Source organism: Eretmochelys imbricata, chromosome 9 (assembly GCF_965152235.1).
Source record: "Eretmochelys imbricata isolate rEreImb1 chromosome 9, rEreImb1.hap1, whole genome shotgun sequence".
Lineage (NCBI taxonomy): Eukaryota > Metazoa > Chordata > Testudines > Cheloniidae > Eretmochelys > Eretmochelys imbricata.
This window is the reverse complement of record NC_135580.1, coordinates 76,135,973-76,161,717: the sequence shown is the minus strand read 5'-3', so window position 1 is coordinate 76,161,717 and position 25,745 is coordinate 76,135,973. Positions and strand designations below refer to the sequence as shown.

Genomic DNA, 25,745 nt, shown 5'->3' with positions numbered 1-25,745 from the left:
TATTTGCCAGGGCCTCAGGTGCTGTGTCCTCGCAAGATGATCAGACAGAGCTTCCCTGACAGCAGTAGCTCCATAGTGTCCTGTAAGCCCCAGTAGGCAGAGCAGAGCGGAGCCCTCTGTCTTTTCTGATCATTCTCTTTTTAGTTTGATTTTTATGTCGTTTTGAAATTGTTGCCTGATTATTCTGCATCTCTAAGTATTAACAGGGAAAAATCCAGACAATTAGCAAATCTAGAATTCTCCCAATAGTTATCATATCAGAATATTGTTAATATTTATTATGTAACCATGTACCTGCATACCTCCTATATGTAAAACCAAATAAAAATTCTCTTTCTCTCTGTCTGTGTGTGTACAGGTTATGTGTATGTGAACCACAGCCATGGTGTATATGTGAAAATCAAATACCAGAGACGGAAGGGGAAAAGAAGTGAAAGGAGGTATTTTTTCACAAAAGTCCATTCTACTGCCATCTTAGATTCAGATAATTGTGTTCCAAATGACAGAAAGCACAGACCAAATCAAAAGCCAGGGACTTTTAATTGCAAGGATAACCATATAGCCAGAGCTTCAGTAGAAAAAAATGAATCACTGATTGATTTCAACCTCAGGTCTGGTGATTAAGTCGCGGGAGTGGGGAATGGGTGACAACATGGAAGTTCCGTTCGCCCATCAGCAACAGAAAGGGTCTCCTAAAATACTCCCAGGACTTCTGCTATTTGCATGGGCTGAGGAGTGTCCAATGAAACTTTGGGCTTCCTTTGTCTGCAGTCCTGAGGCCCACTCAGCACCATCAGCTGAGGACAGTGGTTGATTTCTCTCTCTAATGTTTTGGCTGGTAAAACTTTTCTCTGCAGATTTGATGTTTCATGCTCCAGCTTTAATCTTGCTTCTCTTGCCCAGCTGCCAGGAAGCTTTGCTACACCTCAGTAGGCCTCTGTGTTCCTCCTCTGATTGACTGAATAAGGGGATTGTCAGTTTCTTTCCAAAGCCATCTCAGGCCCTTTTTCTGCTTGGTAACTGAGAACAGAATAGTCTCCTTTAAGGGGAAATTGAGCTATCTGATTGCTTCTGTATAGTTCTGGGATATTTCAGGTTTTCAGGAAACCTCCTTCCTGAAACAGAAATGGCTTGTGATTTGCTTGCAATCCTGGATTTAAAATAAAGAAGCAACCAGAAGTTGTGGATGATACTCTTAATGGGACAAATCACAAAATAAAAATGGACAAGGGTTCAGATCACAAACCACCAGTCAAGCCAGGGAGCTCCTCCGGAAGTCTGCAGGGCCTCCTCTAGCCCCATTAAAGCCACGGCCTCTGGGTTCTTGTTAATATTGTCGTTTGTGTTAACTCATTTCTTTCCCTTCTTCTGTCTCCTGCATTGGTCAGGCCTGGAAAAGTGGAGCTTTGAGAATGAGCCATAGGGAGAAACAGAGGGATGGCCCTGCACCCATGATGACTAACAGTTGGAAATTGTTTGCCACCAAATGCTCACCTTCAGGCCTAGGATCAACCTCACAGCTGCAGGATCCTGTCTCTGAAGTTACAGGCCCAAAACACTACCGGGCAATGGCCCCTCTCCAGTTCTTCGCCCGTTTCTTTGGTAGCTGTTCTCATGCGCGGGCCGCCCCCGATGGAAATAATGCACAAATCATTGCCAGGCGTGTTCCCACAGCAGACCAGAGACGCGAGCCGATGTCGAGGGCAATCGCCTGGCTCTGCTCAGAAGCCGCTTGCTTGCCGGTGAAGCAACCCGCCACCCGCTCCGCTTCTAAACCGCACCAAGCAGGGCGCAGCCCCAGTGAGGACAGGAAACACATCGCGCACATGAAAGGGTGGGGCTGACCCGGCCCGCTCCGCTGCCTTGTTCCACACTCGGCCGCACAACAGACCCCGCACATTGTTCCCTTTTGCAAATGTACCTGCTTCTGCCCCCCTCACCCCCCCCCCCGGCTTTCACTGGTTGATGAAAGTCCCTTTGCTGACTTCTCGCCAAACCCCTATTGCAACCAGTACATTCAACTGAAGTTTAAGACTCGGGGTTGGAAGTAAAGTGAAAAAGAAGCGTCTGACTTGGATCAAAAGCGAAACCCTTCTTCTCTGCTTTATGTTTAAGCAACGAAGGGCAACATGTTGCTGGTAGGGGAGAACGGACTCACTCCTGCCCCCCATTTACACGGACGCTGCTCCAGACGGACTCGGTGCAACAGAGGGAAGCAGCCGGCCCGTTTTCATGTGCAATGATTGTCCTTTGTCGGACCCGTTTCAACAAACCTCCTTGCAAACAGCCCCTGGCTCCTACCTTCCCCTGGAATAAAATCCAGCAGCGGGGTGTCCAAATGCCGCCATCCAAAAGGCAAGGCAAGAGGCCTCTTGAGAGGTGCTAGCGATTTCTGGGGGCAAATAACCCCCCCCTCCCTGCCACCCACGCGTACCGACCGATGGCGGGGGCGATGTCTTTGCTGGCATCCCAGCTCCTGCACCAAGCCATTAAACCATCCTTTAATTTAGAGTCCCTCCGGGTAAGATACCTGCATCCATTTCTTGTGGCACGAGGCCGCTCTGTGTTTGTTCCATTCCCTCGGCTTCCAAACCGAGCAAGGGCTGAGAATCGTTTCCACTTGCGGCTGGCTGGCGCTGGCCGGAGAACCGAAGGCGCCCGTTAACTCCTAGCGGTCGAGTTCCGCTCGGACAGGCACGGGAGGTTCGGTTTGCGTCCGTGCAGACGCGGCTCGATTGCGTTCATGCCAGTTCCGATCGCTCAGAGCTTGTCAGGACGAGTCACTGTGTAAATCAGCATTTCCTTTACAGATTGGCTTGAAGCACGGGGCAATATTTCCACACCCAGGGATTATAACCCGACACAACGGTAACACCAGGAGGGAAAATTATTGGTAATTGGGTGGCTGTAGATCGGGAACTCTGGACCTGGCTGTGGACTAATTTTTGACCATTTGGGGGGGTTGGATGATGTGAGGTTGGTCTGTGAAATGAAAGTGTGTGTGTGTCGCATCGGGCCTGAGACAATGGGGGCTGAAATGAGGGAAAGCAACGGAGAGGTAATCAAATATCCGAAACAAGTGAAAATAAAAAGATCTGATACATAATCCCCCCATCCCAATAACTTCTTTGTAAAGAGTCTTGCAAACAGAACTTCCCCAGGACCCCAGAAGATTTCGGGGCGAGCCTGCAATGTCCTCCTGGTAGAAATGGCTTTGAGTTCAGTTTAAGAGTCTCGTGGAGATGCCTGGGTTTTGTGGAAGTTTTGCTACTGCCGCGATCGGAGGTTAGGTCAGACGAGTTTCCTGGTAGAGAGAAACGGATTCGAAGTGGCTGAGAGACGCTGGAGGGTCGATTTTCAGGTCTGGTTCTAGCTGCAGCCCAGCCACGTTACAGAAAACAAGACGGCCCTGAAATGTAATCTCCTCTCTCCTCCATAATTCATTCGCTCCTCAGCCCCAGGCACCTGCTGCAGTGAGTCGAGGAGGGATTCTCGTTTACATGGACTTTGATCCCAGCCCCACAGGTCACATCTTCTGGGGAAAGCCACGTCTCCCCCAGAGGAACAGCAAAGATTTCAGCACCTGAATACCCCGGACTGCATCTAACTGGTGACATTTTACTGTCAGATCTCATCATGTGTGAGCAGCTGGATTACAGCAGGATTGTAAAGTCACTCCTTTTGCTTGAACCTTGGTCGAGAAAGAAGCAGGGAGGGGAGGTGTATGTTACAGGGGAATTCTGAGACTAGAAGTGCAGCGACTCCCTGATTGTGATGCGTGTGCAGCGCTTCCTGCACATGCATTTCTCCCTGTCAGGAGGAAATCGCTAACAGTGTTCAAAGGGAGACGGTGGAAGGATTCTCCGTAGCTCTGTTTACAGGGATTCAGAGGCAAGTCCAACGCGTTTGTTTCCACGTGTTCTTAGGGTGAAGGTGCTTTGCAATGCAACGCAGATCTCCCAGTGCAGTGCTCCCCCCCCCCCCCCCAGTGTTTCATTGCAAGCAGCTTCTAACTGTGGTTTCAGCGCTGTTTGTGCTCCTCGGTTCAGCTCCAAAGTATCGAGGTCAGCTGACCTTCCAGCGCCCGGGGAATGAATGAGAAAGTCGCGCTCCCCAGATGGCAGGCCCCTTTCCCTGCAAACAGAGCGCAGGGCCTCAACCGCCTCGTCCGGCTTCCCTTCCCAAGGCCTCGGGGGTGGAATTCACTGCTGAACCCTGGCAGGGCTGGCCTGGGGGTTCCAGCGCCCCAGTCCACCCTTCCCTGTGCGTCCCCGTTCACACACCAGCCCCTCCCACCTCTTCACCTCCGGGGCTGTTTCCCACCAGGCGGGCTTCCGAGGGGCTCCGCGGCAGCCAGGAAATCAAAGCATTTTTCTTTTCTGTACGAGCATTTGCCACCCTCCTGCTCATCAAAAGGCAGAGAGACAGGCCACTCACCTGGTACTCCAGGCCACTTCGGGGGATGTTTGTGGCTGGTGCAGGAGGGAGATGCCGGGGCATCCTAGAAGAAGAAGAGGGAAATAAATACAACGAACACCAGCAAGAAGGATGATACTCTTTGGTCCAGCAGATCCAGTTAGTATTAAAGGCATATATGGGTAACAAGAGTATCCAGAGTTATGAGTAAATGTTTGAATAATTTAACACCAGGAAGGAGGCAAAAATGGCCACTGATTTACTGACCCAGTTAGAAACGCCTGGCACTGCGCATTGAAAACAGCCCCTAAATGACTCCGGATTGAGCTGTGCCCGTCATGCCCTTGAACCAAGAAGGCCCTGCCTTTAGGCTGATCATATGGGACCACAGGACAGACAGTAAGGGCAACCCCAACCCCTCTGATATCATTTGAAAAACCGAGAGTGGGAGAGGTGATCACTGCCTCAGCACATATCCAGATTCAGAAGAGCCTTAAATAGCATCAGCCTGACTTTCAACTGGTTCCACTGATACACTAACAGCTAGTGTAGGCCTGCCCTATCTCCCAGGGTTGATGAGAGGGTAAAGACATTAAAGGCTCTAAAGCAGTTAAAGCTCTGCTGATGAAGAGTGCTATATAAGAAATAGGTGTTGTATTATTAAGAAAGAAAGAAAGAAAGAAAGAAAGAAAGAAAGAAAGAAAGAAAGAAAGACTAGTGTAAGCCTGCCTGGCAACTAGCTAGTTGGCAACCAGTGCAGATCATTTAAATTTCCACCTTCAACATGCACTTCTTTAGTATTTTACTCAGCACTTCCTGTCACTTCGAAGTTATTTGGCCTGATTCTCTTCTCACTAATTCAATTTCTGTCAGTGAAACTCCCTTGATTTCAGTGGAGTCACTTCTGATTTACATTGGGATAAGTAAAAATATTAATAGACCCATTATGACCTTATGTTTTAGACAAAACAATTAAAACATTCTTTGAAATGCATTGTGGAATTTACATTGATATTATACTTCATACCACCTCCTGGATAGCTGATTTGAAGTTTCCCTTCTTCTGTTATAATTTCAAATCCATCTGAAATTTTCCTGTTCTTTCCCATTACAGCTAACAGTAATTCTTTCATGTCCTAATCTTGCACAGTATTCTCATTAATTCAAATGGGAATTCCATGTGTGGAGTACTTACAGTAACAGGCTTGCATATTGTAAGGATCTCTTAAGTAAAAATAGCAGAATTGAAATCTAAACCAGACATATCTGGTATCAGGAAAAGAACCTAGGACCCTCAGTTCCCAAACCACAGGTCTCTGGCACCTGAGTTCTATCAGCTGTAAGGAGGTCTCTCATCTTCTCCATAGTGTGCAGCCAGCCACTGTAGGGTCTTGCAGCACTCCCCATTATATTAATATATAACATGTAACCTTCAGCGGGGGCTACATTACCAAGCACTAAATAACCTCAGATCCCTCCTAGCAGAGAAGGTCCTGACACATAGATCTAGGTTTTGAACAGAGCTGAGTAAGTAATTGATTTTTTGGTTCAGGAGCTGACCTGAAAAATGTTTTAAAAAATCAGTTTGAACCTCTGCTGATTATTTTCATTATTTCTCACCATAATGAAATAAACAAAAACAGAAATCAGTTTTAGGTTGAATTAAATGTTTCATTTGACTTGAAATTAATTCTTTCAGTTTTTCATTTTGTTTTCAGGCATTTTCCAGGTGTTTTTCACCCCTTTTTTGTTTTGTTTTTTTCACAGCTAAATTTTGAAATGAAACATTGTTTCAACACAAATGATCAAAACAAACTTTCCCGTTTTTCAAATAGGATTTTCCTTATTTGTTTGTTTGTTTGTTTGTTTATCGCCTAAAGTATTCACCAAATTTGACTCAAATTTTCAAATGGTTTTGGTGTTCCCCCAAATGCATTTTCCAGCAGATTTATTATTTACTACTATTAAACTAATATTTATTATTTACTATTATTAGACTTACACTAGTCTTTTTTTCTTGCTTAATAATATACCTATTTCTTTTCCTTTTACAACGTTTCATCAGCAGACCTCTAACTGCTTCACAGCCTTTAATGTCTTTACTTACCATTAATTACTATTTACTTATTGATTTACTATTGGCTTCCTCACTGTAAATATGGGCCCTGATTGGCTGAGGAGCAGTATCTTGAAGTAGAGAGGGCTGCATTCTGCCCCCTGCCTCTCAGCTGGTGGGAATTCTTTCCCAGGTCCCACTCATCTGCTGGAGCAAAGTGTGGTCAGTACAATTGTTAATTCACACTATTTATCAGGTTATATTTTTCACAGTGTGGTTCACTGTAATCCCACAAGCTATTTTTTTTCATCCTGAGAATACCAATTTGTTAAACAGTCCCAGATAAATTATCTCTTCTGGTTCTAGTGATGAATTTGTTGTTGAAACTTTGTTTTTATTGGGCAGATAATGGGGAGCTGGGCAGGAGAGATAGGGGAGTTTTCACATAACAGGACACTTGTGAAACATATGGGTAAAGACAACGCATCTTACACTGTCTACTGCAGTGGAGTATTATTCAACACAATGCACAGTCAACCTGTGGAACTCCTTGCCAGAGGATGTTATGAAGGCCAATACTATAACAGGGTTCAAAAATAACTAGATAAGTTCATGGAGGATCGGTCCATCAATGGCTATTACCCAAGATGGAGTCCCTACCCTCTGTTTGTCAGAAGCTGGAAATGGGTGATGGGACGGATCACTTGATGATTACCTGTTCTGTTCATTTCCTCTGGGGCACCTGACATTGGCCACTGTTGTAAAATAGGATACTGGGCTAGATGGACCTTTGGTCCCAGTATGGTCATCTTATGTTCTTATGGTCTATCTGAGTCACATGCCTGGATCTGTGGTTCCCCGTGGTCCCCCATCTTGACCTGTAATTTAGAATTCCATTTTGGTGTCTGGCTTCATAAGGGCTGGAGTCAGAAGCTGCTGCCCATTCCCTTGAACAAGAAATGTTCCCAGTTTGGATGAGACTGTTCCACATCCTGCAAAGGATTCAGACAGTCCTGAAATTTCTTTTCTGTTGATGCAGTCTCAGAATATGATACATTTATCCCAAACTCACTCTAGAAGTTGACAGTGGCACCAGACTCTAATGTCCCAAACACAGGAGACACGATTAAAAGGCATATGAAAATAAAATTAGACTCTTACACCCTTTTAATCCATGAAGCCACTTCTATTGTGTATATTTAAGGCTGACACCAGGAGGTAGAGTGGGGAGGTGGTTATGTAAGAACACCCTTTATAACTGAATTACACTTCTTTGGGCAAATTGTTTCAGCTTTTCTATGCCTCAGTTTGCCCAGCTGTAAAATGGGTATGTTCAGCCTTTGTGCATAATATAATTATACAACCCTGGAAATGGCTGTGCATGCTACCTTTTATTCAGACTGCAGCATAAATCCTTGTTAGTGGCACATGAATGCACACACATGCTGCGTACCTCTGCTTTAGTTTCTTTACAGCCTTTTTGCCTTCTTGCTGTCTCCTTCCCTGTCTCTTTCTTTGCTTTGTGCTTTCCCCAGCAGGGGAAGGGGATGGATTTCCTATGACTGTTCCAAGAATGCTGTCCTTAAAAATACAGAGTGAGAGGCAGCAAGAAGATCATTCCAGAGCGAGGACACCAACAAAGGCAAAAGTAACTCCCTGCCTGTCTAGGTCTTCTCTCAGGGCGGGTGATGGGCTTTCCACTCTGAGCTTTACCAGCTGGGGAAAGGAGAGGCATCAACAATTTATAATCTGCCCCGGCCAGTGAGTCTTATGAGCCCTGCAGGAGTGGAGACTGTGACCAGCTGAGGGGGTGGGGGAGCAAAAGCAGCAGTGACAATAGGGGCTGCAGTACTTGAGGGGACGTAGCAGAGGCAGTGGCTACTTGGGGATCTAGTTGCCAGATGGGGAACCTGTGTTCTAACAAGCCAAAGCTTTGCTCCCATAAATGGTTGCCCAATTCCCCTTTGCTGCATAATTAGGACACAGCTCTGCCTCATGAACCCTGTATTGTACATGTGTGTCTGTGTGTGAGCTGCTGTCTCATTTAGGCCTAAGGCTTCTATGCTTGGGATAGGGTAAAATCCCCAAATTAGGACTGACTCACTCTAAGGCCTATGTCAGCGCAGGGATTCAGGGCATAGAAAGGCTGACCAGAGGCGCTTGCCCTGGTGCAAGGGGCCTGCAACTCCTGGTCTGGCGGGACCCCGGAGTCAGGCAGCACAGCTCCAAAAAAGAGGGAAGGGTTTGGCCAAGCTGCTGGGGGCTGCTGATTCAATGCGGTCTCCAGGCAATCTCCATTGGGGGGGCTCCTATGGAGGCCTAGCCACAATATAGAGCAGCCCTCCTCCAGTAGAGCCCAAGGGAGGGCAGGAAGACAAACCCTGCCTGCCAGCAATTGCTGGGGAAGGGGATACAGTTTGCAGCCACTCTGCCAGCAGGGCTGAATCAGGCCAATTGATTTCCATGAGTGGCTTGCCTGAAAATACTTGTGACAATGAATCATAGAAATAGAAATGTTGGGCTAGAAGGGACCTAGACAGGCCCTCAAGTCCAGCCCCCTGCGCAGAGGCAGGACCAAATAAACCTAGACCATCCCTGACAGGTGTGTGTCCAACCTGTTCTTAAAAACCTCCAGTGTGGGGCATGCCACAACCTCCCTGGATGGCCTGTTCAAATGTCCATGAGTTTGCTCAAAGATGAAATTACCACAGGAATTAGTACATCCATTCCCAGTGTCTTCAGGAGAAATGTCTGGAAATCTCCCCATTACAGAGAGTGGTATCAGTCCCGTCTGCTTCTAAGCATTTTGTTTGTTTGTTTGTTTGTTTGTTTAAAGAGCAAGTGACACGTTGGGGAGGTGAAGACAGAGGTCCAGAACAAAGCTTTTAATGCACCTCTGTTGAGCCAGTCAGGAGGCAGAGATTTACAGTAGGTTGGCATCAAAGGTGAATAATCTGTTTCACTGAATTCAATGGCAGCCGACCAAGATGCATGTACGGGCTTGGCCGCAGCTACCCGAGAAACTACCTGGCTTTGTGGCTGTTGAGATCAGTTGGAACACTCTTGCTAAAAGCCTCTGGATTCGACCATCTGGGAGCCCAAGCAAGAGGTCCGGGCTAGGAGACTCAGGTCGGGAACTCCCCTCTCCCGTTGGTCTGGGAGTGATCAAGGCCACAGGGCGTGGTATAAAGGCCATCTGTTCACTCTTTGCCCTGGGTATGGAGCTCGCCCACAAAACACCCCTGCGCCATTTAAGATCCAGATGGAGGGCAAACGTGTGAGTGCACTCGCTGCTCCAGCCCACCGATAGTGACCGAGAACGGGCTCCACTACAGCTTTGCACCCAGATCTCCGGTTGGAAAGTGGCTTCTGCCCTCTCTCCCCCAAACGCCTCTGTGCCAAGGGCCGGATTGCTCAGTCTGCATGGGGCAACGTTCATTTCACCTCCCGAAGCTTTTGCTGGAGAGGGACTAAGCCTGAGGGAGTCTGTTCGTTGTTCAGCAGCTCATTTTGTCTCGTTTCTAAGAATGTGTGTCCATGCCCCAGGGACCAGTGTGATGGGTGCATAAAAAATAATCAATACATATTCGATCCGACGGACTGAACCCGCTGTGGTGTTGACCTCTGGAGAGGTTAAAAAATAGTAAAGTCCTGATTCATCCTCAGGACTTCCTTAGCCGATCAAGACCAGACTGTTCTTATCTTTTTACACTTACCTATCACCCAGGAGGTCTGGGAGGTTAATTCAATTAATGTCTGTAAAAGCGTTTTGAGATCCCCGGAATGTAAGTGGCGATTGGATTGCAGAAATTTGATTTATATAAATAAAAGCACGTGGATTTAGAGCAGAATGTAAATCCTACTGTTTGGTTTGATTTTGCTCTTGCTTTTTAAATTGAGGTTCTTTATGAATCAACTTTGCTGATTTTGCGAAGTATTATATTTATTATAAAATATACTGGCTGAAATATAAACAGTAGTATCCGATATCTACTTTCCCTAATTGTATAAATATTCTCAGTACCCGACACAGCGTTTTTATCCTGGGAAAGGAGGAATGATGCATCGACATTCTCAGTAGTCCTCAATAATGAGTGAATTATATTTGTATAAATTGGTTGGCAAGGATAAATTTACGGTTATTTCCTTTTCTGTCACATTTTAAACGGCATGGAAGTTGTTTCGAGGTACTTTTCGATAACATTTCCAAGCAGGAAGACGAGGTTTGTAATATTTGAAACATAGTCACTGGAGTTATGGCTGAAATCGTTTCAAAGGAAAGGAACGATATCCACTAATGGCCGGGTTTGCAGGGCTCAGATTATATTTCTGTTCATCAGTAAATGAGGGGAAGATCTGTTCTGAGAATTGGTCATTTAATCGTTGCATTTTTATTATTTTAAATCTCTGAAGCTTTGTGTTGTAGCCTTGCCTTTGTCTGTTATATGGACATCTGCAACACGGCGAAGCTATTCGAATTAGTAACTGAAATGAATAATGTGAATCAAATATTTTGATTTTCCCCCTTCTAATCTGCTGCAGATGCTGGCTCCTGGGTGGCAGTGATGCAGTGTCCTTGTCCTGCCTTGGAAGTGAAAACGTGTAAATGTTACATCCTTGATCCTGTTAAAAAAAAATCCTTCGTCTTGCCTTTACTGTTACATACTAAGGAGTCGCCTTCACCTGGGGGTAGGGGACTACAGTTTGTCTCGATGTGCTTTAAAACCCCAAAAGACGTCGGTTTGCTTCAATAGCACCGTTTCGGTTTCCGAGGAGGGAAAGCAAGGCAGCTGAAGTGAATCACACACCTTGTGTCTTAATTGGGGTAGCAAAAGCCTAGAGAGATTTTTGCTGGTTCTGGTTAAACATTATTTGCACTTTTGTTGGAAAAGTGGCCCCTAGTGTGCAATTATGTCACATTTCTTTGGCTTTTACAATTGAATGCAGAACAGTAACCTCTTTGATTTATCCTAGACGGGGCAGACTCCCTCTTTTCCCCACTCCCTCCCTCCTTTTCTGTCTTCCCCCTTGTTTTTTCTTTAGCCCTAGGAACTGTCACTCAATGTTTTTTACGCTCCCCACAGTTTCCAAAACAAACAGTGGTGCCTGCAGCCTTCTATTGATTCAGTTGGATGCAACAGTATCTCTCTCACGCGGCGGCTCCCCAATCGGAGCTGCTCCGTTTGCCAGTGAGGGCAGGTCTGTTCCCTAAAAATTCCTCCCCTTGCCAATCTCCTAGAACCACCAGGAGGAATAAATCGAGGGATTTAACCTGACGCGGGTGCCCGCATGCACGATGCGGAGACCGTGCGAAGGAAGGGGCTGTCAGGAGGAACCTTACCGCTCCTGCCCGAGGGGGCTTTTAGCTCTCTTTTAGGATTTGGGGGATTTCCTCCCTATTTTTAAAGGATCAGGCTTGAAGTTCCGCTCGGGAGGATCCAATTTGCTCCGGGATGGCTCTAAGCTCCCGAGCTCACGCTTTCTCCGTTGAAGCCTTAGTGGGGAAATCCGCAAAGAGGAAACTGCAGGACTTCAGAGATGAGAAACAACAGCATCGCGTGGAGAAGGGAGAGGAGGAAGGGACCGGCTGCAGAGGGACCGGGAAAAGCCAGGGACCTGGTTAGTATCCCCCGTTTTTCCTCTTTAAATAACGTCTGACAGGAGGGGGCGCGGAGAGTCCTTGGTGGCTAAAGGCTTCCCGAACTCACGCAGTATCGGTTCCGCTCCTCAAACTCCGCAGCCCGTCCCGTCCCCCAGCCAGGTCACGGGGAGAGGCTGCGGGGAGCCTGAGATCCGCATACATGCAAAACAACAGCCATATATTAAAGAAACCTCCCGAGCTCTCTGTCTGAGGTGCGGGAGCTGAGCCGCATCCACCAGCTGTTTCCCCAGCCCGGCAGACCGGCCGGTTTCATAGAAAGAGACCGAAGAACCTGCCCAGGTGGTGCACGCCAAACTTCCTGATCGTTTGAATCAACTCCCCGAAGGCCCTGTCTCACCTGAGCCGGTTCCCGTTTCCTTTGCCAACCCGTAACTAGAGAAGCGAGCGCGGCCCTGGGCTCACCTTTGACACAGAAGGATTTGTGCCGGCCACGGAAAATAACCTTTGCTTTCCTTTCCCACCCCCGGGCCTTGATAATCTCCAGGCGCACGCGGGGATGGTGAGTCTAGATTTTAGTAATCCGAAATATGCTGTATAATAGATTAGCTACTTCCACCTCGGATGCAGTCCGTATCCGCAGAGCCAGTGCCCAGGGTGGGGGCTCTGCAGGCTAATTCAGGGCCCGGGGGCATTTCGGTACATGTAAACTTGCTCTGAATAGGAACCGTGCAAATACTTCTCATTTCTGATCCTGGCAGAAAAGAGACCTAGAGCAGACACATCGGCTTCTTTCTCAGCGAGCGCCGAAAGCCGAGACGCGAAGGATGAGATCCACGTGGAACTGCAAGGCTCTGAACTCTGGAAAAGATTTCACGAGATCGGCACGGAAATGATTATTACCAAAGCCGGCAGGTATGGCAGAGCCAGGCACGCCTTGGGTGCTGTGTGGTTGTATGTAAATCATGGGTGATAGCCACAGGGTGTCTTCTGGCCCAAGAAAAAAACAGGTTCTTAAATACATTTGTTGTGCTTTCGATTGCTCGTGCTAACGATTCAAAAACTAGGGGCAGCTCTGGAGAGCGTTGTAAAATATGAAACTTTCCCTGAATCCCTGCAGCAAATCCCTTTGTCAAAGATTTGGCAAGTGGACCAAAAGCAAACCATTCGGCAAGCGTTCAAAAAACGTGTAGTATGCATTTATGCATGTTAACCGGAATGGTAGCCTATACAATCTTCATACTTAATGTTCCAATATATCTCCTACAGACGATATATTTGGTGTATGTTTTCTCTTCAATATTTTAATCAACTCGAGTCTTATTAATATCTATATGAACAACATTACAAAGGAGGGTATGTAACCTAATGTTAGAAACCACGATCAGTGGAATTCTGTTTTACTATAGCCATCATTTTTTCATGCATGTACTGTAATATTTCCCATATAGTAGATCTTACGGCAACTCTTTATATACAGCTAAATGTAACTTCCTTGTCTCTGCGATCACCCACGCATAACAGATCGGTTCCCGCTCACGTTCTGTGTAGCGTTTTGTGCTAAGAGCGACAACCACCCAGAGGATTTCACCCCGAATATTTTCGGTACAATCCCGTTTCCCAGTCCCCGAAAGTGATTATTTTAAGAAAAATAATCGTTGTCGACTTTTAAAGTGGGAGCTTTGTCCTGAAACTTTTTACTCCCGCCTTACAAGCTTCAAAAGGAAAGAGGGGAAAAAACGGGCTCCTTTCTGCATCCTGCAGGAGAATGTTTCCCTCCGTCAGGGTGAAAGTGAAGGGTCTGGAGCCAGCGAACCAATATTACGTCGCCATTGACGTGGTCCCTGTGGACTCCAAAAGATACAGGTAAAAAAACGGATCCACGCAAATGCCGCGCTGCGTTTTACAGCGCAAACAAAGAAGCCTGCACCATGCCCATTCACTACAACAACTAGCTGATTACCCACGACAAGCAAAGGATCCCACAGTCCGCCGGCTATCGCTGCTGAGTGGGATCTGAAAACAACCGCCCCCCCCCCCACACACTTGCAAATAGCGGAGCCCCCTCCCCACCTCATTGCGGGGAAACTCCCTAGCGCCCAGCCTCAGAGCGGCGGCTCTCCCACACTTGTGTCCTGCGTCAGTTTCACTCACGCGTTTCAAAGCGCGCCCCGCTGCCTCTCCGCGCAGCAAACTCACCCGGGAGTGTTTGCTCGCCTCGGGCATCTCTGCGCTTGACCTAGGCCTCTTGCAGCTCCGTAGGATGCCTCGCCTGTCGGTGTTCCCTTGACCATCTCTGCCCCGGGCGCGCCCCCCGCCCCTCCAGGGCAGGGCAATGCGTCCAGTCCCCAGCCAGGTTCCTTGTGGCCTGGAGCCCCCGAGGGTGCTGGGGGGAGGAGGGGAGCCAGCTCCGCGGGTCTGTGCGGCTTGCCCAGCAGTCACCGAATGACAGGGGGTGTCAAAGGGACACGGGGCAGGGGGTGATCGCCGCCCGGAGGGGACAGGCTCTGGTTTGCGAGTAACAAGGGCAATTTCGCTGGGGGTGGGTGGGTGGGTGTATGTGCAAAGATTACCGGTGTAAACCGGAGAGCGAGGTTCAGAGCCGGCCTTGCTTTGGGTGCAACAGCGAAATGACCCAACGACAGTCACAACAAGCAGCCTTGCCCAGGGCACCCCCAGAGCAATCAACCTGCAGGCACTGGGGGGCAATTAAACTAGAGGCCCCGCAGCTGTGTGCCGGCCGGCTGGAGGGGCTCCGGGCTCCCAGGGACTATCCCACTGCCCAGTAACAAGAGCTGAGAACGGGTTGGGAACCTAAGCTCAGGAAGGAAACTGTGGGGGGGGGGGTTGTTTCTCACCTAACCCTCCCCGCCCCCCCAGGTGACGAGGCAGACAAAGCAGCGGGAGCAACTGATAACTCCGATTGGTTGCTGTGGTGGTTGTTGTTGTCTGATGATTTGCAGCCCTTCAGAAACACATTTGTTTTAGCGGGCGCACGTGCGCACAGGGCTAGTGTCTGCGCAGGGCGGAGAGCCCGCGGGGGCCCCGCTTCTCCTTGCCAGGCTTATCCCCCCCCCTTCCCCACGCCGCCAGCCCTGGAGGGATGGGTGAGGCTGGAAGCCGACCCAGCTGCGGGGTTTCCCTGTGCCGGGCCCACACACATCCCTACAATGGCCCGGCTGGGCACAGCCTGGCTTGGGAAACAAGCGCCACCGCTGGGGAGCTGGGCCCGGAGCGGTGCACGGCCCCGGCCGGGGGCAGGCAGAGCGCTCGGGCTCCCCGGATCTCGCTCAGCGGCGCAGATCGGTTTCCTCTGCGGCTGGCGTCCGGAAACAGGGGCCAGCCCCACCGAACGCCCTGGCCCTGCCGCGCCCCCTGGGGCGGGAGCCACAGGCCTCCCTCGGCCTGGCTCCCGGCCCGGGGTCCTGCTGTTGTCTGCTGACCCCGCTGTGCCCTCCCGTTGTAGGTATGTCTACCACAGCTCCCAGTGGATGGTGGCTGGGAACACAGACCACTCCTGTATAACGCCCAGGCTCTATATCCACCCGGATTCCCCCTGCTCCGGAGAGACCTGGATGAGGCAAATCATCAGCTTCGACAGGGTGAAACTCACCAACAATGAGATGGACGACAAAGGGCATGTAGGTGTGGATTTAGCCCGGTTCTCGTCCTGCAGGGGGAGGGAGGCGGGCAGGGGCAGCCCCCCGGGAGGCGGACACTCCCCCCGCCCCTTCAGCTCTTTTGGGGAGGGCCCCGGGGGATGCAGCCGCATTCCCGATCTACTCTCCCCCCTCTGCCATGCACAGCCCGGTTTGGTCCCGTGCTTGCACGGCCTGGGGACTGAGCCCCTAAACCAGGGCTGGAGAGAATCGTCACTTGCCCCTGGACGGGAAGAGGGGGGAAGGGGTGTATCCGGCCGCAGTGCCGGCTGTGGGGTGAACGCAGTTGAACAGTGTGTGTGTGTGGGGGGGGGCTTTCTTTCGCTGTCCCTGGGTCTCCTTGTCCCTTGGGGATCCCGCTTCCAGTGTGTGGCTGGATCCGGGGCACATGCTGCCAGGGGAAGCTGAGGAAAGAGGGACTGATCAGGAACCGCCCTGGGAGCTCCAGGCCCCTCCCTGGGGCGAGGCCAAGACCCTAAAGACGCCACGCGTTTTTCAGGCGAGTCAGATGCCTGCCAGGGAAGCCCCATGCGGAATCAGTGTGTGTCCATAAGCACCAGCCTGAGTGAGACCCGTTATTCCAAGTGCCCAGCACCTTGCAGAGATCGGGAAGGAGGGTTATAGCTGCACACAAGAGCCGCAACTTTACAGCCTGTCCACTGCAGTCATTCGTGCCAGAAAGCGCCTAAATCCTATGAAATATCCCGCACTCAGCTGCAATCTGTCCCTTTCTTCTTGAGTTAAACGAACTGGATTTTCGAGCCCACAGTTCCTATCCGGATGAGGGGGGGTTGTTCCCCCCCCCAATATTGCACGAAGATTGGGAGAGCAGTTTGGGTCACCAGAGAGCAGAGCCGTTGATTTAAGCGGGGGGGAAGGTTTGCTGGTATTTGCAAAATAAAACAAACGGGGCTTTAGGAAAGCAAAATGGACCCCCCCACACACACACACTCCCCCGGACCCCCCCCCCACACACACACCCGAATCTTCCCAGAGGCGAACGCAAATTTGAGTTAACTAACGCGGTGTTTAGAGTCAGGACAGATTTCGAGGCAGTTGGTTCAGCTCGGAGAACGGGAGCAGGAGAGAACTACTTGGCTATTGCTAATGGGAGAAGCATTTCAGCCGGCGACAGGGGTTCTCTCGTCCCTTTCTGTGCAGAGGGGAAAGCTGCTCACCCTCTTTTCCTTGTAATTTACAGATTATCCTGCAGTCCATGCACAAATACAAACCGAGAGTGCACGTGATTCTGCAGGATTCCAGATTTGATCTGGCCCAGATCCAGTCTCTGCCAGCGGAAGGGGTTAAAACCTTTTCATTTAAGGAAACCGAATTCACCACTGTTACGGCTTATCAAAACCAACAGGTAAAGCGGCCCCGGGGAACAGGGAGAGCGCCCGAGCTTTCCTGCACTGCAGCTCGGCTCGGAGCTTCACCTTTGCTGGGTTCCCGGGAAACAGAACCGCAGCTGGAATCCTGGATTTTTAACTTTTTTTTTTTTTTTACTAATTTTGAGCATGTTCCACAACACACGCTAGGATATATTACCGCCTGTTAGTGCCTGCTCACGCGGGGCTGCTACTTTCACTAAGAAATCTCTGGAGACTTGCTCTCCCCCGGGCCTTGACTACAATAATAATATAATAAATACTAACTGTATTTAGAAAAGTCCTGATGCTCCGAGGTGCTGAGTCCTATTCCTATTAACTTCAGCACCTTGTAGGACCTGGCACTGCCCTCACAGACTGCCACAGCGCCAGGGTAGCTGGGCGATGCTTTATAATAAACAACGCGGTAAAGTGTTGTGGAAGTAGAATTAAAACATGTGCACAAAACTGCAGATAAAATAAATAGAAGGGAATCTTGTTTAGAAAATACCAAAGGGAAAGGAACTCAGTCTGCTTGAGATTAAGGAATCATCATCATCATCATAATTAATAAATGCTGCTTTAAAGTGCATAGGGAGGGAGGGATATTTATAATAGAAACAACTGCAATATTGAGCTAAATCTTGCCCTTACATTCAATTGAAGTCAACAGGGCTATCTGTAGGATTCAGGAAAGCAGATTTTAATCTAAACAATATAATTCAATATAACATCAGTGGATGTGAGGGTACTATACCCCTCTTATATCATTTTAATCCTACTTTCACCTGGCCTTATTTACTCACTACAATTATTTGATTATTTTAATTTTTTAATCTGTAGATTACCAAGCTGAAAATAGACAGGAATCCCTTTGCTAAAGGATTTCGAGACCCTGGGAGAAACAGGTAATTGTTATAAATTGTCAGCTACAACTTCTGTACATTCTCATGTGTGTAAAAAGATCTACGCTCTATTTCATACTACTTTTAATTTACGATTTGAAATGACTTTGTTAACTAACTGGAAAGAAAGAAAAGAGAGAAGGCTTTAGAATATTTATGCATTCTTTCTTTATGAAAGATATCTAGAAAGGCAGGAAGTCCGCAAATGTCATTCTCTGCAGGAGCCATATCCATTAAGTCACTGAATTCCACGTTCTACTTTATAGGGGAGTGCTGGATGGACTTTTGGAAACATATCCATGGAGGCCACCACTTACTCTGGATTTTAAGACCTTTGGTGCAGAAACCCAAGGTGAGTTTTGAATCTTCAAGTGGTTTCTAAGGTGTAAACAAAAGATTAAGTGTAAAACAGAAATAACCTAACTGTTGTGCATGTGTGAAATGACATGGAAATGACATGGAGATGTGGATGTGTGAAATTACATTAGGAGGATGCCATCCTGGGGGATGGCACTGTGATGAAAGGATTAGAATTCAAATTTACTGACTCAGTCCTTTCTTGCTGTTTATGCTTAATAACAACTATCTAGCTGATTGTTTCTGTGAGCAAGACAATATTTTTACATTAACTCTTTATTAATTTTCAAATCAAATGACATTGAAGAATAAATAAATATCTGAAAAGAAGAAAAAGGACAAGAAAGTAACTATATTAAGTCACTAATAACAACAACTCATTTAGGGACAGCTACTTCAGGCCCTGATCCTGCAAAGAGCTGTGCCCAGGAGGATCCTTGCACCATTTCAGTGGGGCTCCATACAGGTGCAAAATCCTACCCTCCTGGAGCTTATTGTCCGTTTGAAGCCTTAAAGACCTTCTATCACATTATGTTTTATCTGTGACTAAAGGCAATCTTGAGATGCTTGAGTTAATGCCATCATATTTGAACATCTGGTGGTGGGCATTTTCAGTGAAGGACCCTTTGCTATAAAATTCATTCCCTCTGCTGGTCTAATACAGGCTGAGCCCTTGGGTGTGAAGTCTGTATTCTTTCCATGATAGTGTGTCAATTAGTTAATTATTTAGGACTATAATTAATGTATTTTAGCATTGTGTATAAACTTAAAGATTTTGATAAGTTCATGTATTATATCTAAACATAAGAGTACATACAATAAAATAAATATTACACAGAGGAAGTGGGTAGATACCAAACAACATTCTGTAGACCTAACTCTACATACCTTGTGCAAGGAAGACTCCTGTAGAAATCAATTTAAGGAGTATGAAACTTGCCCCAGGAACATTGTAGTAATGCTTTAATGTACACTAACCATTCAACTGTAGCTGAGAATACTGAAACAGGATTCACACCTATAACTTGTATGAAAAAATATTATTCAGCTGTTTTAGAGGGATATTTAGAATAGGTTTGTTATTTTGCTATCTTGTCACAAAATCCATAAATTTCTTGTGATTGTCCATTCCATTCTAGAAAATTATCTTGAAATAGGATCATAATAATATTTAATGATATTTTCTATGGTTTGCTACTCTTCTTTTTTGGATAAACAAAATCCAATGTTTAAATAGTAAAGACGATGATACAATATCTAGAAATTATCAATAATAGGACATTTAACTGCTGCAAAATTGCAAATAAGTGTTGCAAGATTTTTCAAATAATAATTATCTCCACTGAGACGAAGGTTTCTAATCATCAGAGGAGTGAAGTTCTGGAACAGCCTTCCAAGGGAAGCAGTGGGGGCAAAAGACCTATCTTGCTTCAAGATTAAACTCGATAAGTTTATGGAGGAGATGGTATGATGGAATAACATGATTTTGGCAATTAATTGATCTTTAACTGTTCATGATAAATAAGCCCAATGGCCTGTGATGGGATGTTAGATGGGGTGGGATCTGAGTTACTACAGAGAATTCTTTCCTGGGTATCTGGCTGGTGAATCTTGCCCACATGCTCAGGGTTCAGCTGATCACCATATCTGGGGTCGGGAAGGAATTTTCCTCCAGGGCAGATTGGAAGAGGCCCTGGGGGTTTTTCGCCTTCCTCTGTAGCATGGGGCACGGGTCACTTGCTGGAGGATTTTCTGCACCTTGAAGTCTTTAAACCATGATTTGAGGACTTCAGTAGCTCAGACATAGGTTAGGGGTTTTTCAGGAGTGGGTGGGTGAGATTCTGTGGCCTGCGTTGTGCAGGAGGTCAGACTAGATGATCATAATGGTCCCTTCTGACCTTAATACCTATGAGTCTATGAGAAGTTATTTGTTTGGCACCCAATCCTGCAGAATTTACACAGGAAAAATGTCCACTGGAAGTTTTGCTCGAAGAATGAGTGCTTGTAGAGCCAGATGAAAAATTGTAGACTCTACCACAAGTACTCCTTTTCTTTTTGCGAATACAGACTAACACGGCTGTTACTCTGAAACCTAAAAAAAAAAAGCTATGCTTACCAATTTAACACAGCCATTAACCTTAGAAAAAATTTGAAGATTTCTGTATTGTGGCATGTACATCCCATGTTATCTCAAAACGTGAATAGTTCCTATTTTATAAGATCAAGAAGTCAAGATACATAGACATAGAGGCTACACACATAAATACTGTATAGAATTAATGATGGTGTGGGATGTTATAAAAGGTTTATTATTAGAGAAAAGGTTGAAAACACACATCCTAAGGGCTTAAAACCTAGAAGGCAAATGATTTATTTTAAAAATCTCATGATTTTTTTAAGACAATTTCATGATCTTTTGGGGTCCAACTGACTTTTGAACACTGCGAATACGGATATCCCTTCACTTATATGATATGGGCACACACACATACATTGTGATACATGTACGCACAACTTGGTCTAAATACCCATTGTATTCAATGGGAATAAGATCAGGTCTAAATATTTGTACGGCAAAGAAAGCTAAGTGACCCATGAAAAGTTTTTCAGTGACTTGTTGCAGTGATTTGCTATGCTCTACTTGCATTTCTGAAACACCGACAATGTGTCCATTAGCTACTCCGAAACAGGACTTGGATTTTTTTTGTTAATAATTTCAGAACATGACAAGGCCATCTAGACTAAACATGCCTACATAGATCCATCTGAACTGTAGAGCAGCTTACGGATGAGCAAGAACTTTCACATTCCAAAAGTTAACAGACCTGCCAAGGAAGGGTGCGTAACTGATAGTGACACGCAGAGAGCGTAGACGAAATGAATACTGTAGATGCTGAAAAATTCTCAGCAACAATCTATTTACAGTACCTAATAAAAATGCTTAACCAGATTTGCAGTATTATTTTATTCATTTCTCACCCCACAAAATCCAAAGATCTATTGGAAAGCACTTTATGTACATTTTAAGGAGCATTTTAAGTTTATGATAATATTCTACGCACTGTCCACTACTTAGCCACATAGGGACTACTTTTGCAAGTTGAGATAATGATCTTGCCATCACAAATGTGATCTTACATTGCTTAAGTTGCCTCTTAAACACTATAATATTAGTGAGAATTAGGGAGAAGGAGGAGAATAGGTCCTTTCTGTTGCCTGCTCCCTCTCCCATTGAAATCAATATTAAAACAGCAATTGACATCAGTGTGAAAAAGATGAAGCCCTTAATGTGCAAAAATATGCCATCATTCCTGCAAATACATACATGATATGGTCTGCAGTTAATCTGAGAACAAGAATAGTTTCTACATTGCATCACTTCTTAAACCTTCACATTGTATCAATCTCATATACTGACAGCAAAACGTATAGAATATCAAAAGATTCCTGATAGACCATTACACATAAAACCTGACCAGATCGTGTCTTGCGTACATGATTTTGAATTATAGTGTAAATGAAGAAAGATCCTAAACATGTCAGAACCATTTTACAAGTGTGACAAAAAGCAAGTGGGGATATTTTGTTTTTTTCCATGCCAGCATTAATACATATAAATAAATGAGAAAAAAGTAGACCCAAATTTTGTGATATAAGGTGCAATGGAGCTGTGCTAATACATCTGCAGGAGAAGAATGGGGCTTTTAAATGATGCCATCTTAAAACAGTGTCTGCTTAGTAACAGGAATACACATTGCTCTGCAATGTTTCACTGTCAAAGCAACCATCTCTCCTTAGCTTTTACCCTTGAACTTACATAGGAGGAGCTGAAAACTTGTGCTGAACAATGGCGTTACACACCAGTAACCTAATAAATATAAAATAAGTGGATGTTGTTTTTCTAATAAATTTATGAAAGCAATCATTAATCCACTTCAGAAAATAGGTTGTTAAATTGAAAAGAATGTTTAAAGTTGTTTGAGAAACGGTGATTAAAGGTGTCTTATAAACTGCAGTGGAAACTAAATAAAATGAGTCAATTCCTGTGATCGGGGTCCAAGGCAAAATTTCCATTAATGCTGAATAAGAAGTATTTCTATTGTTATATGCAAGGAAAACCCCTGGAAATCAGGAGGAAAATAGAGCACCTTAAACATGACACTGTTTGTTTATAAACAGAAGAAGGGAATTGATTATACATAGAGGCCTGATTCAACAAGGTATTTAAGCATGTGTGTGAGTTTCAGCACCTAAGAAGTTACAATCAAGTTATTGGGACAAAAAAAGAGAAATGTTAATGATATAACAAGATATGATCAATATACAGAATGTTGCTTAATATTGTTAATTCTGTACTAAGACATGTACCCATACATGTCAAGACAATGTAATTTAATGTCTTATTGTAAATGACCCAAATATCAATACATAAAATTTTTCCCCGTTCCTGCCTCAAAAAAGTTTATGTGAGTAGTCACATACTTACACACACATGCATGACTACCTTGCTGCACTGGGGCCTAGATAACAAAGATATGATGCATAATTTATGGATGGATCTTGCCATAGTCTTGCTTGCAGAATTCCCTTTGGAGTCAGTAGATATTTAGATGAAAATGATAGCAGGCTACATTGACTTCAGTGTGGTCAGGATTCCACCCATAATTCTTATTCGTTAACATCCAATAGCATCATTTTGACTACTTTTGCTTTTATTTTTAGATGGGAGTTCTGGTTCTTCACCTACGACCTCAAGTGGTGGGACGCCATCTCCTCTGAACTCCTTGCTTTCTCCATCTTGCTCACCTCCTACATTTCACTTGTCAGCAAGCAACATTGGAGGATCATGCCCTGAAACATATCTACATAATCTCAATTTGCCCCTTTACTACAAGATTTGTCCGACAAGCCTTTTGAGACAACAGTCACTTGTATTTCCAAGCCACGAAAAACTAGGAGGCACCAATCCACATGTTTTACCCCACTTCATGGTGGATGTGCCTGTGCTATCTTCCCTTGGTATAACAAATCTGAAAAATGGTAAATCTGAAGACTTAACTGGGCAGTGTCTACAAGTACCCAATTCTGCTAATCAAATGTTGTATGGACTACATGCATCTGGAAACATTTTCCCATCAAGTCCCATTGCTCGGGAAGCACTTAATTGTTCTTTACATTCTCCATATGGCTTGTATGGTTATAACTTTTCTATGCCATCTAGACTGATGAACGCAACAAGCCATTTCAAAGTGAATGACAGCATTCCGACTTCTTTTAGAGATGGCAGATGTAATCATTCTAACTGGCACTCAGCAATTAACCATTGCCTCTAATGGAACTATAGAACATTTCTAACGCAGTGACATGTAAGCAAGTCTTTTCTTCAATCATTCCCAAAGGTTTGCTGATTATTGTATATAAAGTGCTTCATAATCCAGGAGTGACCTGCCTAGATATTTAACATTTCATGTGCAACTGGGTTGTAAAAAATGTTCTGAGCATGGGGGACAACAAGATAGCCAACAACAGAGAGATGCCTTTTGGTAAGAATTATTTATGTAATGTTCACAGGATAGGTGCAAACTTTACATTCACCTTTTTAATATTTGCACTCTGCAGCAGGAATGAACCTCAGTGTTAAGGAGCAACTAAGTATAATAAATGTGCAGTACTTTAAACATTATTTTCATAAAACTCTTTATCTAGCTTCCTCTTCAGTTACCTTGAAGGTGAAGGGCTAGCTTCTGCTCACCTTACTTGAGTTGTCCTACTTATGTTAATGGGACTATCTGAGGCCCTGATTTAGCAAACCATCCCTGTTCAGCTATGTGCTTAAGCCCATGCTTGAGACCTATTGATTTTATGGGGCATACTTAGAGCGAAGCAAGCATCTTGCTGACTCAGGACCTGAATGAACCAGCTTAGCAGGATGTGGTCCCAAATCTAAACATTAGATGTTGAAGGAAGCAAAGACTGACCAAACATCCAAGGGCTTGATTATTCCTGGCCTCGAGTGGTGGGGAAAGGGTGTCTGATGAGAGGAGGGTACAAAGAGCCTTCCTGACCCTGTGCCCCTACACAGCACAGTCTGCTCATTATGCTTTCCTAAGGACTCCGCTAGATAATGCTGAAAGTGACACTAGCCTGTCCCAAAGTGGGCAGGGAGGACAGGGCAGGGCCATGTCTGCCTTCACTTTGGCCAGCTGGTCCCCATAAGGGGAGCTCAGGAAGCAGATCTCAGAGCTCCAGGAAACATTGAGCCTAAGTGAGACAAAACTCTTCCTGAAGCACTTGCTGGGGCAGTGCTCATCTGCATCTCCTCCAACCCCTTGGGGCATGAAGGAAAATAGGAATTGCCAGACTGGATCAGACCCAGGGCCCATCTAGTCCATTATCTTCTCTCTAACAGGGGCCAGCATCAGGTGCTGCAGAGAAAGGTATAAAAACCCTACAGCAGGCAGATATGGGGTAATCTGACCGCCATAGAGATCTCATACTGATCCCTAAGAGCTAGCGACTGACAAACTCTGAAGCATGAGGTTTTAATTCCCTCCCAATTTTTTTGTTAGCACTAACTGTTCTAACTCTGGATAGTCTTGTTACCCATGTAAATATTCTCCACCCTGCAAGGGCACAATATAACGCTAACAGTTATCCACAATTGGAGGCATGCGGTTTATTTTTCTTTACTTAATGTATGTTCAGACCCTTCCTGAAGTCAGTTGATTTGTACGTCTAACTTGATATATAATAGACATTTGCAGAGAATATTTGACAGGAATTAGCCACATTGTGGAATTAAAATGAGAGAGAGAGAGAGAGAATCCTGAATTTACAAACATAAAAATGAAAAGGAGTACTTGTGGCACTTAGAGACTAACAAATTTATTTGAGCATAAGCTTTCATGAGCTACAGCTCACTTCATCGGATGAGCTGTAGCTCACAAAAGCCTATACTCAAATAAATTTGTTAGTCTCTAAGGTGCCACAAGTACTCCTGTTCTTTTTGTGGATACAGACTAACACAGCTGCTACTCTGAAACATAAAAATGGTACTACATTGCAAATACACGTGGATTTAAGAATGAAAAGTTATTGGCAAAATTCTGTTTTTACTCTCATTCATAAATTGTGGTGAAACTAGCCCAAAACAGGAGCTGTTTAAATAACACAGTTTAAAGATTTACTGTCACAGGACTTTGTTAAAATGAAATTGCATTCCGGAGATTGGTAGCCTTAACTTTTCCTGCTGGTAGAGCTGCCTGTGACCTATTCACAAAACTCTCATATATATCAATAAGAGATGAGTACTTAGGGTATACATAACTCTGTTAAATTGATATCAAAACAGTTAGTAATATTGCAAAAAGGAGAATATCTGCGTTC

At 45.6% G+C, this 25,745-nt stretch overlaps 1 protein-coding gene across 1 annotated transcript; it reads left to right on the top strand.

Annotated features, from left to right (window-relative positions):
• The first annotated feature begins 11,925 nt into the window (after window positions 1-11,925).
• On the top strand, window positions 11,926-23,692 carry TBX22 (T-box transcription factor 22). Its single transcript, XM_077826929.1, has 8 exons — window positions 11,926-12,091; window positions 12,833-12,986; window positions 13,836-13,937; window positions 15,538-15,712; window positions 16,932-17,096; window positions 17,941-18,005; window positions 18,269-18,354; window positions 23,082-23,692. Exons 1-8 carry the CDS (start codon window positions 11,926-11,928, stop codon window positions 23,690-23,692), a joined length of 1,524 nt encoding a protein of 507 aa, XP_077683055.1.
• The last annotated feature ends 2,053 nt before the right edge of the window (window positions 23,693-25,745 follow it).

What these genes read in the sequence shown, in the direction of transcription:
- TBX22 (XM_077826929.1), top strand. Translation starts at nt 11,926, where the DNA reads ATGGCTCTAAGCTCCCGAGCTCACGCTTTCTCCGTTGAAGCCTTAGTG. An exon ending in GTGGACTCCAAAAGATACAG is followed by an intron (nt 13,938 to 15,537) that starts GTAAAAAAACGG and finishes CTCCCGTTGTAG; the next exon opens with GTATGTCTACCACAGCTCCC. An exon ending in CGAGACCCTGGGAGAAACAG is followed by an intron (nt 18,006 to 18,268) that starts GTAATTGTTATA and finishes TCTACTTTATAG; the next exon opens with GGGAGTGCTGGATGGACTTT.